This window comes from Oncorhynchus kisutch, unplaced genomic scaffold, assembly GCF_002021735.2.
Source record: "Oncorhynchus kisutch isolate 150728-3 unplaced genomic scaffold, Okis_V2 Okis07a-Okis12b_hom, whole genome shotgun sequence".
NCBI lineage: Eukaryota > Metazoa > Chordata > Actinopteri > Salmoniformes > Salmonidae > Oncorhynchus > Oncorhynchus kisutch.
In genome coordinates, this window is record NW_022261984.1 from 2,515,729 (window position 1) to 2,536,483 (window position 20,755).

The 20,755-nt window shown below is 47.1% G+C and overlaps 1 protein-coding gene across 1 annotated transcript in view; it reads left to right on the top strand.

Annotated features, from left to right (window-relative positions):
• tusc3 (tumor suppressor candidate 3) overlaps positions 1–20,755 on the top strand; it is a gene marked incomplete in the record, with an annotated part of 114,264 nt that overhangs the window by 44,292 nt on the left and 49,217 nt on the right. Inside the window, 2 exon segments of the mRNA XM_031815022.1 lie at positions 51–191; positions 1,795–1,884. Coding sequence (XP_031670882.1) covers positions 51–191; positions 1,795–1,884 — 231 coding nt within the window.

The window sequence follows — 20,755 nt, forward strand, 5'->3', positions numbered from 1 at the left end:
CTCCTCCTCCTTCCCTCCCCCACCTCCTCCTCTCCTCCTCTCCCTTCCAGATCCGTGTATTCCGCCCCCCTAACTATTCTGGCACCATAGCCTTGGCCCTGCTGGTGTCCCTGGTAGGAGGACTGCTCTACCTCCGCAGGAACAACCTGGAATTCATCTACAACAAGACTGGCTGGGCCATGGCCGCGCTGGTGAGAGAGGAGTACACCCACACACCAGGGAGCACACCCACACCCCAGGGAGCACACCCCACCTCAGCTCAATCACACACACATATAAACATGTATGCATATGCAGACAGGCACACACAATCACACACACAATGGACTGGTGAGAGCACAACATCCCTGAAGTAGGTGAGCAGAATGTTCCTATGAATGGTTCTCACAGCGTGATATTGTCTTTCCTAAGTGTTCCACATAATGGTTTCTTAGAACACTTACGTTAACAAGCTGTTGATGAAGCTGCCCACACCCCACACGTTCTGCCCACCTAGGGGGGAGGTGCAATACCATAGTTACATATATATATATATATGGTCAGAAAAGCCTTTGTACTCAACTCAACTTTGGCAGAAAAGCACTTTGTGTACAGTCTATAAAGCAGTCTTTAAGGTAGTCTATAAGATAGTATTTAAGGTAGTATATAAGGCAGTCTATAAGACAGTCTATAAGGCAGTCTATAAGACAGTCTATGAGGCAGTCTATGAGGCAGTCTATAAGGCAGTATATAAGGTAGTATATAAGGCAGTCTATAAGACAGTCTATAAGGCAGTCTATAAGACAGTCTATGAGGCAGTCTATGAGGCAGTCTATAAGGCAGTATATAAGGCAGTCTATAAGGCAGTCTATGAGGCAGTCTATAAGGCAGTATATAAGGCAGTCTATAAGGCAGTCTATAAGGCAGTATATAAGACAGTCTATACGGCAGTCTATAAGGCAGTCTATAAGGCAGTCTATAAGGCAGTATATAAGGCAGTCTATAAGGCAGTCTATAAGGTCCATATAGGTCTAAGGATCTTCATCAGATCACCCTGTTGCAGGAAGTATAAAACTTCCAGTGTATTTGAGGTTTAAAAAGGCTTCTGAAGTTTGTAATTTCCACTTTCAAATCTCAGACTTGATTTCCCTCGTGAAAAATGTTTCAACCCCCTACAAAAATGTCCATTAATTATAGTCCACAAAATAATTCAAACAGGCTCAAGTTAAGATCCTACATCTGTATGTGAAACAATATAATGTCAATTCTGCATTTCTTCAGTATTTTTGTGAACTACAACCAATGAGCGTGATCCAGCATGCTGGTCCGTCTTCATCAGCAGCAATGCTCTGACTGATAGTGAGGGCAGTACGAGGCAGAGTGGACGAGTGTCCTATGTGTAGACAGAGAGGGCTGTTATCCCATATGTTAAGAGACAGGGAGAAGGCTGAGGAAGCCACAGAGAGTATTGATCGTAAAGGGAGCAGCGGGCAAGTCACGGAGGTCAGGTTCAATGTGGGTTTTACCTCTCCTCTGCTCTGTTGGAGTGGCGAGATGGATCGATGTGGGTGTGCAGCCTCTCTCTGTCTCTAACTCTGTCTCTCTCTCTCTCTCTCTCTGTGTGACTGTGAAGAAATAGCAGCAGGAGTGTTGATGAGTGTAGCGTCATTTCTACCTGTTGGTTCTGTAACTTTTTAACTTTTTTTTCTCTCTCTGTCTGTCTGTCTCCTCTGTCTGTCCGTCTGTCTCTCTCCCTCCCTCACTCTCCCTCTCTCCCTCCCTCTCCCTCTCTTCCTCTCTCCCTCCCTCCCTCAGTGTGTGGTGTTTGCCATGACATCAGGCCAGATGTGGAACCACATCCGCGGCCCACCTTACGCACACAAGAACCCCCAGAACGGCCAAGTGGTGAGTCTGTCCACCTCTACATCCACTCCTGATTGATGTTTTTCTGGGGCTGTAAACACTGAGTGGACAAAACATTAGGAACACCTGCTGTTTCCATGACATGGACTGACCAGGTGAATCCAGGTGACAGCTATGATCCATTGATGATTACACTTGTTAAATCCACTTCAATCAGTGTAGATTAAAGGGAGGAGACAGGTTAAAGAAGGATTTCTGAGCCTTGAGGCAATTGAGACATGGATTGTGTCTGTGTGGCCTTCAGAGGGTGAATGGGCAAGACAACAGATATAAGTGCCTTTGAATGGGGTATGGTAGTAGGTGCCGGGCACAGCGGTTTGTGTCACGAACTGCAATGCTACTGGGTTTTAAAACCTCCACAGTTTCCTGTTTGTACCAAGACTGGTCCACCACCCAAAGGACATCCAGACAACTTGATACAACTGTGGGAAGCCTTGGAGTCAACATGGACCAGCACCCCTATTGAACACTTACAACACCTTGTAGAGTCCATGTTCTGAGGGTGAAAGGGAGTGGGGAGAGTCTTACAACACCTTGTAGAGTCCATGTTCTGAGGGTGAAAGGGAGTGGGGAGAGTCTTACAACACCTTGTAGAGTCCATGTTCTGAGGGTGAAAGGGAGTGGGGAGCGTCTTACAACACCTTGTAGAGTCCATGTTCTGACGGTGAAAGGGAGTGGGGAGAGTCTTACAACACCTTGTAGAGTCCATGTTCTGAGGGTGAAAGGGAGTGGGGAGAGTCTTACAACACCTTGTAGAGTCCATGTTCTGAGGGTGAAAGGGAGTGGGGAGAGTCTTACAACACCTTGTAGAGTCCATGTTCTGAAGAACTGAGGCCGTTCTGAGGGTGAAAGGGAGTGGGGAGAGTCTTACAACACCTTGTAGAGTCCATGTTCTGAGGTTGAAAGGGAGTGGGGAGAGTCTTACAACACCTTGTAGAGTCCATGTTCTGAGGGTGAAAGGGAGTGGGGAGAGTCTTACAACACCTTGTAGAGTCCATGTTCTGAAGAACTGAGGCCGTTCTGAGGGTGAAAGGGGGTTCAACTCAATATTAGGAAGGCTTTCTTAATGTTTTGTACACTCAATGTTGGCTATTGGCTTTTCACTATTTCCCTCTCCTCTCATTACTCCTCTCATATCCCTCATCTCATCCCTCCTCTCATATCCCTCCACTCATCCCTCCTCTCATCCCTCCACTCATCCCTCCTCTCATTCCTCCACTCATCCCTCCTCTCATCCCTCCACTCATCCCTCCTCTCATCCCTCCACTCATCCCTCCTCTCATATCCCTCCACTCATCCCTCCACTCATCCCTCCTCTCATATCCCTCCTCTCATCCCTCCTCTCATCCCTCTACTCATCCCTCCTCTCATATCCCTCCTCTCATATCCCTCCTCTCATCCCCCTCTTCTGTGTACATCGCCACGTCTAGAAATGAAGCGATGGGAAACGCTGACTTGTTTTCCCCAGTGAAAGACGGGACAGAGACGTCTCTCATTGAGCTCCACACAGAATTCAAGTTGGAACTTTCTGAGTGTCAGACCTGACCTCAACGACACCGTAACCCTGTACAGTCACTGAATTAGCCACGGTCTTTTCAATTAGCACCTCAATAACCTAGAGGATAATAGGCTTTCACACTGTGGTGAAATCCTTAACGCTGTTCCACTGGAGCAAAAAGTGTTGAGACTTGGTCAGAATGAGTCACACACACACACACACACACACACACACACACACACACACACACACACACACACACACACACACACACACACACACACACACACACACACACGTGTCATAGGTGGAGAAATGTAAATAAAGCCCTATACCATAAGCACTGTCAGACAGGTGGTAACCACAAGGTTGTTATGTCTGATCTGAGTACTGTTCTTATTGCTCCTACTCTTGATCTCCAGTCTGTAGTGCTCTCGTCTATACTGTTCTCAGATCAGTGTTAAAGCCATCTATGGCGCTCTAAGCCCCACCCTGGAGAAGGGTTTCTGGGGATGGGGGGTCGTAAAAGACAGAGACCCCACCTGGAGCTGTGTGTGTGTGTGTGTGTGTGTGTGTGTGTGTGCGCGCGTGCGTGGGGGTGTGTGTCTGTGTGTGTGTGTGAGTTTGTGCACGCGTGTAATTATATATGTGTGGGTGTGTGTGTATGGATTTGTGTGTGTGTGAGCGGCCAGCTGGGAGTCACAGTGGCTTTATGTCAGTCCAGAGACACGTCAGGGTTGCTGTTTCCCAGACACTCAGACGGTTGTATGTCGACGTGTCCCGTCTGGACGATTACGAGGAGACTCGGCTAGGAAATACAGTTTATGAGGGGGAGAAGGCCATGACACACACTCCCACACGGACAGACACACACACACTCCCCACGGACAGACACACACACACTCCCACACGGACAGACACCCACACACTCCCACACGGACAGACACACCCACTCCCACACGGACAGACACACACCCACACGGACAGACACACACGCACACGGACAGACACACACACACGCAGACAGGGACAAGTAAAAACATGTTGTTTGACTCTTTAGATCCAGTTTGATATGTTAGTTCTAAACCATCTATAAGATATATATATATATATATACAGTGGGGCAAAAAAGTATTTAGTCAGCCACCAATTGTGCAAGTCCCACTTAAAAAGATGAGAGGCCTGTAATTTTCATCATAGGTACACTTCAACTATGACAGACAAAATGAGGGAAAAAAATCCAGAAAATCACATTGTAGGATTTGAATGAATTTATTTGCAAATTATGGTGGAAAATAAGTATTTGGTCACCGATAAACAAGCAAGATTTCTGGCTCTCACAGACCTGTAACTTCTTCCTCTGTCCTCCACTCGTTACCTGTATTAATGGCACCTGTTTGAACTTGTTATCAGTATAAAAGACACCTGTCCACAACCTCAAACAGTCACACTCCAAACTCCACTATGGCCAAGACCAAAGAGCTGTCAAAGGACACCAGAAACAAAATTGTAGACCTGCACCAGGCTGGGAAGACTGAATCTGCAATAGGTAAGCAGCTTGGTTTGAAGAAATCAACTGTGGGAGCAATTATTAGGAAATGGAAGACATACAAGACCACTGATAATCTCCCTCGATCTGGGGCTCCACGCAAGATCTCACCCTGTGGGGTCAAAATTATCACAAGAACGGTGAGCAAAAATCCCAGAACCACACGGGGGAACCTAGTGAATGACCTGCAGAGAGCTGGGACCAAAGTAACAAAGCCTACCATCAGTAACACACTACGCCGCCAGGGACTCAAATCCTGCAGTGCCAGACGTGTCCCCCTGCTTAAGCCAGTACATGTCCAGGCCCGTCTGAAGTTTTCTCGAGAGCATTTGGATGATCCAGAAGAAGATTGGGAGGATGTCATATGGTCAGATGAAACCAAAATATAACTTTTTGGTAAAAACTCAACTCGTCGTGTTTGGAGGACAAAGAATGCTGAGTTGCATCCAAAGAACACCATACCTACTGTGAAGCATGGGGGTGGAAACATCATGCTTTGGGGCTGTTTTTCTGCAAAGGGACCCGGACGACTCATCCATGTAAAGGAAAGAATGAATGGGGCCATGTATCGTGAGATTTTGAGTGAAAACCTCCTTTCATCAGCAAGGGCATTGAAGATGAAACGTGGCTGGGTCTTTCAGCATGACAATGATCCCAAACACACCACCCGGGCAACGAAGGAGTGGCTTCGTAAGAAGCATTTCAAGGTCCTGGAGGGGCCTAGCCAGTCTCCAGATGTCAACCCCATAGAACATCTTTGGAGGGAGTTGAAATCCGTGTTGCCCAGCAACAGCCCCAAAACATCACTGCTCTAGAGGAGATCTGCATGGAGGAATGGGCCAAAATACCAGCAACAGTGTGTGAAAACCTTGTGAAGACTTACAGAAAACGTTTGACCTCTGTCATTGCCAACAAAGGGTATATAACAAACTTTTGTTATTGACCAAATACTTATTTTCCACCATAATTTGCAAATAAATTCATTAAAAATCATCCTACATTGTGATTTTCTGATTTTTTTTCTTCTCATTTTGTCTGTCATAGTTGAAGTGTACCTATGATGAAAATTACAGGCCTCTCTCATCTTTTTAAGTGGGAGAACTTGCACAATTGGTGGTTGACTAAATACTTTTTTGCCCCACCGTATATATAAAATATCTGTTTCTCCCAACAGTCAGAAAAGCAATATAGCATTAGGTGGTGGAATAGATGGATGTTACATTGGAATGGCACATTAAGAGATGGACAGACAGATCGATAAATATTTTTTCTTCTCCTGTAGTTGGTTTTCTGAGAAAGAGAGGGAGAGCTTGACACACAGTTAGAAGATTAGAAGAAAAATAGGTTCTCCTCTTGAAGAGTCGGTTTTCAGACAGACAGACAGACAGACAAATCAGAATGAAAGGAGCATTGTGGGATGACAATTAAGAGGAAGAGATAATTACTAATGGGCTAAATATTGATAAATGACACATTATGTGTCATTTGTGGGGTGTGAACAGAGTGAGAAGATGGTGGACTGTATCAGAGAGAGGCTGTAGGGTGGGTTGGTTCTTCTGTCCTTGTGGGGACCTATATTCCCCACAAGGATAGTAAAATGTGACCAACCGCCTCGATTCGGTCTTATGTAGCAAAATTTGAAATATTGTTTTTTACATTGGATAAAAGTAGAGACTAGACAATGGTATATCATACACTGCAGTTGAGGGACAATGGGAAAGTAATTCTGCTTTGAAAGTTGATAAACTTGTAACCTCACTTTTGAGAAAATGGACCTTGAATGTTTTGGTACACCTAGTGGAGAGCTCTTCTTTGTCCATGCCGATTCTGCATCGTTCACTCTTAAGCTTTAACCCCACTCATTTCTTTAAGGATTCACATGTGCGGTCATGTGGCAAACATACACTATATCTATTCAAATCTATGTTTATTTGTCACAAGCACAGGATACAGAAGGTGGAAACAGTACAGTTGTAGTACTTGAATAGTAGCAATATCAAAAACACAGTGTCCAGATAAAAAATATTTGATTAATATTTTCTCGTTATTAGATGATGCTCACCTGACACTTGTCTAAATTTGGCTAGTTTGATGGGTCATGTAATAATCTGGCCGAAGTGGAGTCTTTTGTTTAGACATGTAGCTAGCTAACTAAACAATGAACCGGCATAACCTCAACTAATAATGCTACCAATACAAACATTGTCATAGCTGTGGTATGAATCTGCGGGTAGCTAAAGCTAACAAATTAGTTTCAATGTTAACTAGCTAACGTTAGGCTATAGCTAGCAATGCAAATTGATTTCTGATTCAAATAATATTACACAGATCATACACGTAACGTTAGCTAGCGAGCCAGCAAGCTAACGTTGGCTAGCTACCGAACAGTATGCTTTAACTTGCAATAAAAAAGGACTTCCTGACAAAATTAGAAACGCAGATCTGGAAAATGTCGCTAGACTTTTACCCGTATCCATGGATGAACGCTTCAGGGCAGATTGGAACCATTTAATGTTTTGTTTGTAGCTACATCTTGTTTGGCCAGCGTTGTGTCAAGTCACTCGGTTCACATTGACCGTGGCGTGTGCAGAAAGTAGCCCATCACTCCTACTGATCTGTCGATAGCGCCTGCTACATTCAGGGCATCAACTGTTGAGAAAAGTAGTTCTCGATGGCTAACGTTATATCTTTCAGAAACGGCACAGTAGAAAGGACTGTCAACACATACTATTACAGCTCACGTTATAGACAGAAGCGGCTACATGGCAAACCAATCCAAACTCATCTCCTGGCATGTCCAGCCCATCCATTATCTCAGCCAATCATGGCTTGTGGGAAGGTTCCTGACTTTTTCCGTGGCTAAACCAACTAGGCTCCTAATGTAACAATTTGATTTGTATTTATGAACAGAGAACAGATATCACTAAGGTTCTGTCTAGCAACAGAGATGCATTGGCTGTTCAGATGTGTAGGAGGAAACTCGGCATAGGAGAAAGGGTTAAATATCAGTGCTTGTGTGAATGTCTTTTGTCTTACTCAGCTGTATCGACCCAATGGGTGAATAAACTTGGTTTGAGCTTTATGACGCGTCCGTGAGTTTTAATAGGTTCATTTAGAACCTAACAGGTGTTAGGTTTAGTGTTAGGTTTAGGGGTGAGGGAAAATAGGATTTTGAATGGAAATCAATTTTAGGTTTCCACGAGCATAGAAGAACAAAAGTGTGTGTGTGTGTTTTTTTTATCAGCGTCTGCAGTTCCAACAGATTTTTCAGACTACAAAGGGAAGCCAACCAAACCCTAAGCATCTGTTGTTGTTACTGTGCTTATTTACTGGGAAAATATTATTGTTGTCGAAAGGCAACCAAAAACTAAAAATAGTACTCTCAAACTACAGGGTGTTTTTCCAGACAGATTTCCCGGTCATCATTTATAGTTGTGCATCGGAGTGTGAAATGATAAAAACAGAGAGAAAAACATTTAGTGGCGAGGGAGGAGAGAAGAAACGGTGCCTTGATTTCCAAACTAAAAGCTACATTTGCATGAAATGATCCTCTTGTCAGACTACTGGATGTCCTTTCTGCTTTTTCTTCCCCCTCTTTCTCTCCTCCCTCCTTCTTCTGGCCCATCCAATCTTCTCTCCCTTATCACCCTCTCCCTTCATCTCTGGCCAGGCTCTAAACCCTTTGGAGAGAGAATGAGAGGGAGGGAGACCAGGGTTGTTTGGGTAGTAAAAGCGACTGATGCGGTTGGTCAGTCGGTTCAGACTGTGCAGAAAAGTTCATGGGCGACTGGAGCTGTTTGACGACACAGAGGAGAGAGAGTGAGAGAAGAAAGAGGGAGAGAGAAGAGAGAGAGAGTGAGAGAAGAAAGAGGGAGAGAGAAGAGAGAGAGCCCATTCAGATAACCCACAAATAGACCTCTTACAATCCTGTCTGCTTTTCTCTGTTTCCCTCTCTTACTATCCCCCCTTCTCTCGCTCTCTTTTACCTCTCGCTCTTTCTCTCTCCTCCCCTCTCTTTCTCTCCCCTTCCCCTCTCTTTCTCTCCCCTTCCCCTCTCTTTCTCTCCCCTCCCCCTCTTTCTCTCCCCTCCCCCTCTCTTTCTCTCACCTCCCCTCTCTCTCTCACCTACCCCTCCCTTTCTCTCACCTCCCCTCCCCTCTCTTTCTCTCACCTCCCCTCTCTTTCTCTCACCTCCCCCTCGCTTTCTTTCACCTCCCCCTCGCTTTTTCTCACCTCCCCCTCGCTTTTTCTCACCTCCTCCTCTCTTTCTCTCACCTCCCCCTAACTTTCTCTCACCTCCCCCCTCTTTCTCTCACCTCCCCCTCTTTCTCTCACCTCCCCCTCTTTCTCTCACCTCCCTCACTCTTTCTCTCACCTCCCCCTCTCTTTCTCTCACCTCCCCCCTCTTTTTCTTTCTCTCACCTCCCCCTCTCTTTCTCTCACCTCCCCTCTCTCTCTCTCTCTCTCTCTCTCTCTCTCTCCCTCTCTCTCTCTCTCCTACCATCTATCTATCTCTCTCTCTATCTGAACAGAAAGGTACACCACAAACCAGGCTGGTCTGTATCCGTACAGCCCTCTCTGCCCACAGTCATTTTTTGAATTTTTGTCTGCAGGCAGTTGGCTACCAGACAGGATAATAACATTATAAAAAATGGCCCAATCCTGAAGGAGTATATTGAAATAATTTGTCAATTGATGAATGGGAACCAAACAGGACTAAACTAGATGAAATTGTATCTGCTCGGTGCCCAAGAACTGCTCTTGAGGATCTCGGATAATGAGAGATGTTGATGACTAAACAAAGGCCATTTGTTAGTCTATGAGCAGTTTGAGATCCTCCGGGAAGTGACTTCGCAGACTCAGTGCTGCCCTCTCTCATTGAGGAACTCCAGTTGAAGGCCACCCAGGGTTCTGCAGGCTACCATTTAGTAAATCATTATCCTTATAACTTCTTCTATGTACGATTTTAAAATATACCAGGACATACATCTGGTATATTAGAAGCAATTAGAGGTACCATGAATGCCTTCTAAAAATCATTTTTATTTACAGGAAGATTGACCAGACAGACCACCATTTTCTGTTCACTATAATGTTTGAGTTTGAGTTTATTTTTATTTTTACAGGGACAGTGCACATTAATCAACATTTCAGTAAAAGTGCCGGTTTTAGCCAACCGGCTAATTTTCAACCGCAGTCCCTGGGCAGGTTATTAAAAACAATTACAGTATAGACAATAGCAACATAGAACAAGCAAGACATAGCATACAGACAGAGCAACATAGGACAAGCAAGACGTAGCATACAGACAGAGCAGCATAAAACAAAAAGCAGCAAGACAAAATTCATAAAAGCAACAAAGTGTTTCCACACCTCACAAGCTACAGACAACAGACAACATGGAGTGGCAACACACAGCTAGGGACCATGTTCACAAATCTGATTGACCTTTAGCCATGTCTTCAAGCATTTTGTGAAAGTGTGATATGTGGTGCAGTTATGTGTGTGGTGCAGTTATGTGTTATGTTGGGGCCTGTTTTCTGCTAACAATTCCTGCAGTATCGCGGTCAGCCTTGAACTTCCTCGGCTTCAATGAGAGGGCGCAGTCGTTCTCCCTTGGGTCAAAAGGAGATCTCCAACTGCCGTTCAAGAGAACCAATTTCACATCCAGGAACTTAAACTGTGGCATTAGATTGAGCCAAAATGGCTGAAGCACTCAGTGACTAGCCTTTCGCTCCAAAATGGTGTACCCAAGCAGTTCCAGAGGGGGATGCTCGAAGTAGATGTTGCCACTAACCACAGATCTAGGATCAGATTATGTTAACCCCAATCTGAACCTTAACTATGAGGGAGGTGAAACAATATCTGACCCCGTATCTGTGGTTTGGTGGAACTTCAGCTCAGCAGCCTAACAGACAGTCAGAAAAGGATGTTCAGAGCCCTGAGGATCTTCTTCTGTTGACCCCTTAGAAATATGTTTTACCTCAACGTTTCATCTGGGTGTTTTAGAGTTCCCCCTGACTGGATCCATCTGTGGAACCGAGACGCTGGGGGCGGCTATCTCCTCTGCCTACACATCAGCCACGCCTCCCTTCCCCATATCACCCCAACCCATTACTTCATTCAGTTTGGCTGCAAACAACCTCCTCCGCCCTGCTTCCCAAAGACACGCCTCACATCCCTTTCCCATATCATCCCAACCCATTACTTCATTCAGTTTGGCTGCAAACAACCTCCTCCGCCCTGCTTCCCAAAGACACGACTCAAGTATATATAAATCTCATCTTTTTTTCATAATCCGAGCAGACCGTTGTCACTTTTATTGCATCTTAGCAAATATTTAGGTTTTCTCCCGGAGATGTTCGTGGGGGGGGACTGAGTCTATATTAAGTGAATTGAACTGTGAACCAAAGCATGAAACACATATTTGTATTTTGGGCCCTTTTCCAGGATGCTTAGCTCTCCATTCCAAGGGACTGGAGCATTAAAAATGAATCTTTGTGGCGAACGAGCGCCTTAATTAAGAATGGGGAGACCTAGGAGGGATGGAGGGAGGAAGAAAACAGAAGGAGAAAAACATGCTGGAAAACAAACGCTGATTAACTGTGAATGAATCACTTTGATGGAAAACGTTTCCTTACGGGGACCGGCAGTAGAAAACCACTAAAGGCTCGCCGGGAGCAAGAGGTTTATTATTTATGGAGATTCTTTTTTAAATTCTAAATATGTGATTTTTTTTTCTCTAAATATTATTTTTATGTGTGCTAGTGCTGGGCTGGAGCAAAACCCCTTCACACCCACCAGCTTCCCAGCCCAGAGAGGAGCCTTTTCTACTGTCTGGCACCAATGTTTTTTTACTGAGGTCTGAAGTAGATGATCAAAAGTGCTTCTCTATCGACAGTGGTTGCTAGGGCGGGAGAAAAATCTCCTTAGCAACCCCTCCACCTGTCAATCATTCCCGGAACTCTCAACACAATTGGCTATCGTCTTCCCCCGTTCACCTTAATGGACTTTAACCCACTGGCTCCGTGTCTGTATCCATCTACCCACCCCTCTGTGGTCGCATCACTTCCTCCTCTCTCTCCCAGGCCATCTGTCTCCGAGCCCAGAGATTGAATCAATACGGCTGCATGTGTCAGCGGTATTGCTATATTGAATTTATGTGAGGTTCTTATTGAAATATTATAATGTGGCTGTATGAATTCCAGGCCTCCTGCTCAGCATACAGGGGCGCTGGCAGAATACAGTGTAACGTTTTATGGCCCGGCTAATATTGGCCCCGGGAAAATCTCAGGGTTATGTGGACAATGACTTATGAGGATAGCGAGGACTCTCTGGGACTTTAACGCCACGTTTGAGACGTACAGCGCTAGAGTCCTTATTGTTGTGTGTGTGTGTGTGTGTGTGTGTGTGTGTGTGTGGTGTGTGTGTGTGTGTGATGTTTCAGGTGATATATTATATGATTATTGTGGTAGTGGTGATGATAATAACAGTGATGATGACAGTGAGGATGGTGATCTGGCATTGGTAATAGTGACATTACGATAGAATGTTTGAAAGGTTGACAACTTTTCCAGATACCTTAGGATAGGACAGACAGACTATTGAGGTATTTTCACTGACAGACAGAGACAGACAGAAATCCAAACGTACATCTCTTAATGTTACTCAGTTCCTTTGGCTTTGATGCCTCATGATTGAGTATTGCTCTGTTCAAGTAGACTGTGATTTTGCTGTGGTCTGATAGGGGTGTCAGTGGGCTGACTGTGAACGCTCTGAGAGACTCTGGGTTGAGGTCAGTGATAAATTAGTCTACAGTAGTACTGCCAAGAGATGAGCTATAGGTGTACCTACCATAGGAGTCCCCTCGAAGCCTACCATTGACTATGTACATACCCAGCGTGCGACAGAGCTGCAGGAGTTGTGACCCGTTTTTGTTTATGTTGTCATAGTTGTGCCTAGTGGGGCATATGTGGGAGGGAATGCTGTCACCTGCAGGCAGGTGTTTGTCCCCCTGTGTGCTGAGGGTGTCAGGTTCTTGTCCGGTTCTGGCATTTAGGTCGCCACAGACTAGTACATGTCCCTGGGCCTGGAAATGATTGATTTCCCCCTCCAGGATGGAGAAACTGTCTTCATTAAATCAAATCAAATTTATTTATATAGCCCTTCGTACATCAGCTGTTATCTCAAAGTGCTGTACAGAAACCCAGCCTAAAACCCCAAACAGCAAGCAATGCAGGTGTAGAAGCACGGTGGCTATGAACAACTCCCTAGAAAGGCCAAAACCTAGGAAGAAACCTAGAGAGGAACCAGGCTATGTGGGGTGGCCAGTCCTCTTCTGGCTGTGCCGGGTGGAGATTATAACAGAACATGGCCAAGATGTTCAAATGTTCATAAATGATCAGCATGTTCGAATAATAAGAAGGCAGAACAGTTGAAACTGGAGCAGCAGCACGGCCAGGTGGACTGGGGACAGCAAGGAGTCATCATGTCAGGTAATCCTGGGGCATGGTCCTAGGGCTCAGGTCCTCCTCCGAGAGAAGGAGAGAATTAGAGAACGCACACTTAGATTCACACAGGACACCGAATAGGACAGGAGAAGTACTCCAGATATAACAAACTGACCCTAGCCCCCCGACACATAAACTACTGCAGCATAAATACTGGAGGCTGAGACAGGAGAGGTCAGGAGACACTGTGGACCCATCCGAGGACACCCCCGGACAGGGCCAAACAGGAGGGATATAACCCCACCCACTTTGCCAAAGCACAGCCCCCACACCACTAGAGGGATATCTTCAACCACCAACTTACCATCCTGAGACAGGGCCGAGTATAGCCCACAAAGATCTCCGCCATGGCACAACCCAAGGGGGGGCGCCAACCCAGACAGAATGACCACATCAGTGAATCAACCCACTCAGGTGACGCACCCCTTCCAGGGACGGCATGAGAGAGCCCCAGTAAGCCAGTGACTCAGCCCCTGTAATAGGGTTAGAGGCAGAGAATCCCAGTGGAAAGAGGGGAACCGGCCAGGCAGAGACAGCAATGGCGGTTCGTTGCTCCAGAGCCTTTCCGTTCACCTTCCCACTCCTGGGCCAGACTACACTCAATCATATGACCCACTGAAGGAAGAGATGAGTCTTCAGTAAAGACTTAAAGGTTGAGACCGAGTTTGCGTCTCTCACATGGGTAGGCAGACCGTTCCATAAAAATGGAGCTCTATAGGAGAAAGCCCTGCCTCCAGCTGTTTGCTTAGAAATTCTAGGGACAATTAGGAGGCCTGCGTCTTGTGACCGTAGCGTACGTGTAGGTATGTACGGCAGGACCAAATCAGAGAGATAGGTAGGAGCAAGCCCATGTCATGCTTTGTAGGTTAGCAGTAAAACCTTGAAATCAGCCCTTGCTTTGACAGGAAGCCAGTGTAGAGAGGCTAGCACTGGAGGTATATGATCAAAGTAAAAGTAAAGTATGGGGATTCTAGTGGGGGGATATAGGTAGCACACAGGAGGACATTTTTCTCTGTTAGGATAATTTCCTTCTGAATTTCTAGCCAAATGTAGAATGTTCCTGTTTTGATTCTCTCTGTCTCTGCCTCTCTGTCTCGGCCTCTCTCTCTGTCTCTCTTTGTCTCTGCCTCTCTCTCTCTGTCTCTGCCTCTCTCTCTGTCTCTCTCTGTCTCTGCCTCTCTCTCTCTGTCTCTGCCTCTCTCTCTGTCTCTCTCTGTCTCTGCCGCTCTCTCTCTGTCTCTCTCTCTGTCTCTGCCACTCTCTCTCTGCCTCTGCCTTGCTCTCTCTGTGTCTCTGCCTTGCTCTCTCTCTTTGTGTGTCTCTGCCGCTCTCTCTGTGTCTCTGCCTCTCTCTCGGTGTCTCTGCCTCTCTCTGTCTCTACCTCTGCCTCTCTGCCGCTCTCTCTCTGTCTCTGCCGCTCTCTCTCTGCCTCTGCCTTGCTCTCTCTGTGTCTCTGCCTCGCTCTCTCTCTCTGTGTGTCTCTGCCGCTCTCTCTGTGTCTCTGCCTCTCTCTCTGTGTCTCTGCCTCTCTCTCGGTGTCTCTGCCTCTCTCTGTCTCTACCTCTGCCTCTCTGCCGCTCTCTATCTGTCTCTGCCTCTTTCTCTCTGCCTCGCTCTCTCTCTGTGTGTCTCTGCCTCTCTCTCTGCCTCCGCCTCGCTCTCTCTCTCTGTGTCTCTGCCTCTCTCTCTGTCTCTGCCGCTCTCTCTCTGCCTCTGCCTTGCTCTCTGTGTCTCTGCCTCGCTCTCTCTCTCTGTGTGTCTCTGCCGCTCTCTCTGTGTCTCTGCCTCTCTCTCGGTGTCTCTGCCTCTCTCTGTCTCTACCTCTGCCTCTCTGCCGCTCTCTCTCTGTCTCTGCCTCTTTCTCTCTGTCTCTGCCTCGCTCTCTCTCTGTGTGTCTCTGCCTCTCTCTCTGCCTCTGCCTCGCTCTCTCTCTCTGTGTCTCTGCCTCTCTCTGTGTCTCTGCCTCTCTCTGTGTCTCTGCCTCTCTCTCTCTGTCTCTGCCGCTCTCTCTCTGCCTCTGCCTTGCTCTCTCTGTGTCTCTGCCTTGCTCTCTCTGTGTCTCTGCCTCGCTCTCTCTCTCTCTGTGTCTCTGCCGCTCTCTCTGTGTCTCTGCCTCTCTCTCGGTGTCTCTGCCTCTCTCTGTCTCTACCTCTGCCTCTCTGCCGCTCTCTCTCTGTCTCTGCCTCTTTCTCTCTGTCTCTGCCTCGCTCTCTCTCTGTGTGTCTCTGCCTCTCTCTCTGCCTCTGCCTCTCTCTGTCTCTGTGTGTCTCTGCCTCTCTCTGTGTCTCTGCCTCTCTCTCTGCCTCTGCCTCTCTCTGTCTCTCTGTGTCTCTGCCTCTCTCTCTGCCTCGCTCTCTCTCTCTGTGTCTCTGCCTCTCTCTGTGTCTCTGCCTCTCTCTCTGCCTCGCTCTCTCTCTCTGTGTCTCTGCCTCTCTCTCTGTCTCTGCCGCTCTCTCTGCCTCTGCCTCGCTCTCTCTCTCTGTGTCTCTGCCTCTCTGTCTCTGCCGCTCTCTCTCTGCCTCTGCCTTGCTCTCTCTGTGTCTCTGCCTCGCTCTCTCTCTCTCTGTGTGTCTCTGCCGCTCTCTCTGTGTCTCTGCCTCTCTCTCGGTGTCTCTGCCTCTCTCTGTCTCTACCTCTGCCTCTCTGCCTCTTTCTCTCTGTCTCTGCCTCGCTCTCTCTCTGTGTGCCTCTGCCTCTCTCTCTGCCTCTGCCTTGCTCTCTCTCTCTGTGTCTCTGCCTCTCTCTGTGTCTCTGCCTCTCTGCCTCTTTGTCTCTGTCTCACTCACTCACACACACACACACACACACACACACACACACACACACACACACACACACACACACACACACACACACACACACACACACACACACACATGCACGTTTTCTCACTCACAACGGGCCAGGCTCTGTGCAATATCGATCCTATACACCAGGCTTCCTACTGACTCCTGAACAATACCTCCGCTGTAGACCACATTCTGACTCTTATCTGAGGAATGCGACAGTGTCTGTCTGGAGACCAGTAAATGGGAAGACAGTGGAGAGGTACAGCTCACATGCATTTCACTCAGTGTCCACTGAATAGAATACAGGGATCAGTAATGGGTGATGGGGTGGCATTGTAACCTGTTAGAATACAGGGATCAGTAATGGGTGATGAGGTGGCATTGTAACCTGTTAGAATACAGGGATCAGTAATGGGTGATGGGGTGGCATTGTAACCTGTTAGAATACAGGGATCAGTAATGGGTGATGGGGTGGCATTGTAACCTGTTAGAATACAGGGATCAGTAATGGGTGATGGGGTGGCATTGTAACCTGTTAGAATACAGGGATCAGTAATGGGTGATGGGGTGGCATTGTAACCTGTTAGAATACAGGGATCAGTAATGGGTGATGAGGTGGCATTGTAACCTGTTCGAATACAGGGATCAGTAATGGGTGATGGGGTGGCATTGTAACCTGTTAGAATACAGGGATCAGTAATGGGTGATGAGGTGACATTGTAACCTGTTAGAATACAAGGATCAGTAATGGGTGATGAGGTGACATTGTAACCTGTTAGAATACAGGGATCAGTAATGGGTGATGAGGTGACATTGTAACCTGTTAGAATACAGGGATCAGTAATGGGTGATGAGGTGACATTGTAACCTGTTAGAATACAGGGATCAGTAATGGGTGATGAGGTGACATTGTAACCTGTTAGAATACAAGGATCAGTAATGGGTGATGAGGTGACATTGTAACCTGTTAGAATACAGGGATCAGTAATGGGTGATGAGGTGACATTGTAACCTGTTAGAATACAGGGATCAGTAATGGGTGATGAGGTGACATTGTAACCTGTTAGAATACAGGGATCAGTAATGGGTGATGAGGTGACATTGTAACCTGTTAGAATACAGGGATCAGTAATGGGTGATTGGTGAACTTCCTCCTCCTTCCTTCTACCCTGTATACAATTAGTATAATTAACAATCATCTCTTTCGCTTTGCTTCTCGCCAACCAAAACACGCACTCTCTGTTTCTCCCTGTTCCCTACTCCGCCTCTCCTTTCTGCTTGGTTAACTCCTCATTTATCTGGCTCCTCGAGCCACGTCTTTTGACCTTTGAAGACAGAGGCCGGGGAAACATTGGGTAAAAACAATGAACAGAATCATTTGTTAAAGGTTACCACACGGCACCCCATTAGGCACCAGCCGTGGCTCTCTGGGAAACTATTTGTTTTTGGAGTGCCCTCTGGAAAATAACATGTCAACCGTGTTTGACTAGATGCTTTCTTTTTCTGAAGCTCTGAGTGGGAGCTCGCCGTCATTTACCAGCTTTTCGATACATCTGCGGGTGTTTGGAATGTCAGACTGTTGAGAGGAGACGGAGAACGGGACGTGTGTAGATGGAGAACGGGACGTGTGTAGATGGAGAACGGGACGTGTGTAGATGAAGAACGGGACGTGTGTAGATGGAGAACGGGACGTGTGTAGATGAAGAACGGGACGTGTGTAGACGGAGAACGGGACGTTTGGAGACGGAGAACGGGACGTTTGGAGACGGAGAACGGGACGTTTGGAGACGGAGAACGCGATGTGTGGAGATGGAGAACGGGACGTGTGTAGATGGAGAAGACGACGTGTGTAGATGGAGAACGGGACGTGTGTAGACGGAGAACGGGACGTTTGGAGACGGAGAACGGGACGTTTGGAGACGGAGAACGCGATGTGTGGAGATGGAGAACGGGACGTGTGTAGATGGAGAAGACGACGTGTGTAGATGGAGAACGGGACGTGTGTAGATGGAGAAGAGGACGTGTGTAGATGGAGAACGGGACGTGTGTACATGGAGAAGAGGTGTGTAGATGGAATCCTAAAGAGACGTTTCCTCAGTGTTCAGGGTCTATATGCATGAGAAGAAAAAAGACAATTGAAAATACATTTGTTTGGTAGTTTTGAGAAAAGGTCTCCATTTATTTACCTGGGTACCTTAGCTGGTGTCTCCCACTGTAGATTGAGCCGTCAATTGATGCATCTTGTCTATACTTCTATCTCTGTAGTAAAAGGTTAAACCCATAGTTTTATAGGATTATGTTAAACACAGAAAACCTGGGCGATTTAGAAGACAATGGTATAGGAAACCTACAAAATAATAGCTAGAACCCCCTCTGCAGTTTAGAAAATGCTGTCATAATGCTGTGCCATTAGAAGTTTCTAGACCTTGACAAGACTACATGAGAGTTGATCTATGTCTTTCCATGAACATGGACTGACCAGGTGAGTCCAGGTAAAAGCTATGATCCCTTAATAATGTCACTTATTAAATCCACTTCAATCAGTGTAGATCAGTGGTCACCAACCTGTTTTGAGTGGAGACCACTTTCTGAGTCAAACCGCAAGCCAGTTTTTTTTGTTAACGTGAGCCTATGCAACATGAACCTATTCAAAACAGTACTGTAGTAATGAGGTTGGTGCAGTAGGCTATAGGCCCAATACATTACATGCAATGTTCTTCTCAGATCATTTATTTCAACATGTGAGGTAGGCTATACGATCACACCGGTAATAGATCAGCTGTTGTATTACTTGTGAGGCACAGCATACATTAAAACAATTTTTTTACTGGGTTGATGGTACCTGCATCTGATGGTCAGGCTCTCCCTTTCCTCCTCTGACACTGACCAAAAAGGGACACCGTCATCCATCTGATGGTCAGGCTCTCCCCTTCCTCCTCTGACCAAAAAGGGACACTGTCATCCATCTGATGGTCAGGCTCTCCCCTTCCTCCTCTGACACTGACCAAAAAGGGACAACGTCATCCATCTGATGGTCAGGCTCTCCCCTTCCTCCTCTGACACTGACCAAAAAGGGACACTGTCATCCATCTGATGGTCAGGCTCTCCCCTTCCTCCTCTGACCAAAAAGGGACACTGTCATCCATCTGATGGTCAGGCTCTCCCCTTCCTCCTCTGACCAAAAAGGGACACTGTCATCCATCTGATGGTCAGGCTCTCCCCTTCCTCCTCTGACCAAAAAGGGACACTGTCATCCATCTGATGGTCAGGCTCTCCCCTTCCTCCTCTGACACTGACCAAAAAGGGACACTGTCATCCATCTGATGGTCAGGCTCTCCCCTTCCTCCTCTGACCAAAAAGGGACACTGTCATCCATCTGATGGTCAGGCTCTCCCCTTCCTCCTCTGACCAAAAAGGGACACTGTCATCCATCTGATGGTCAGGCTCTCCCCTTCCTCCTCTGACACTGACCAAAAAGGGACACTGTCATCCATCTGATGGTCAGGCTCTCCCCTTCCTCCTCTGACCAAAAAGGGACACTGTCATCCATCTGATGGTCAGGCTCTCCCCTTCCTCCTCTGACACTGACCAAAAAGGGACACTGTCATCCATCTGATGGTCAGGCTCTCCCCTTCCTCCTCTGACACTGACCAAAAAGGGACACCGTCATCCATCTGATGGTCAGGCTCTCCCCTTCCTCCTCTGACACTGACCAAAAAGGGACACTGTCATCCATCTGATGGTCAGGCTCTCCCCTTCCTCCTCTGACCAAAAAGGGACACTGTCATCCATCTGATGGTCAGGCTCTCCCCTTCCTCCTCTGACCAAAAAGGGACACTGTCATCCATCTGATGGTCAGGCTCTCCCCTTCCTCCTCTGACCAAAAAGGGACACTGTCATCCATCTGATGGTCAGGCTCTCCCCTTCCTCCTCTGACACTGACCAAAAAGGGACACTGTCATCCATCTGATGGTCAGGCTCTCCCCTTCCTCCTCTGACCAAAAAGGGACACTGTCATCCATCTGATGGTCAGGCTCTCCCCTTCCTCCTCTGACCAAAAAGGGACACTGTCATCCATCTGATAGTCAGGCTCTCCCCTTCCTCCTCTGACACTGACCAAAAAGGGACACTGTCATCCATCTGATGGTCAGGCTCTCCCCTTCCTCCTCTGACCAAAAAGGGACACTGTCATCCATCTGATGGTCAGGCTCTCCCCTTCCTCCTCTGACACTGACCAAAAAGGGACACTGTCATCCATCTGATGGTCAGGCTCTCCCCTTCCTCCTCTGACACTGACCAAAAAGGGACACTGTCATCCATCTGATGGTCAGGCTCTCCCCTTCCTCCTCTGACACTGACCAAAAAGGGACACTGTCATCCATCTGATGGTCAGGCTCTCCCCTTCCTCCTCTGACACTGACCAAAAAGGGACACTGTCATCCATCTGATGGTCAGGCTCTCCCCTTCCTCCTCTGACCAAAAAGGGACACTGTCATCCATCTGATGG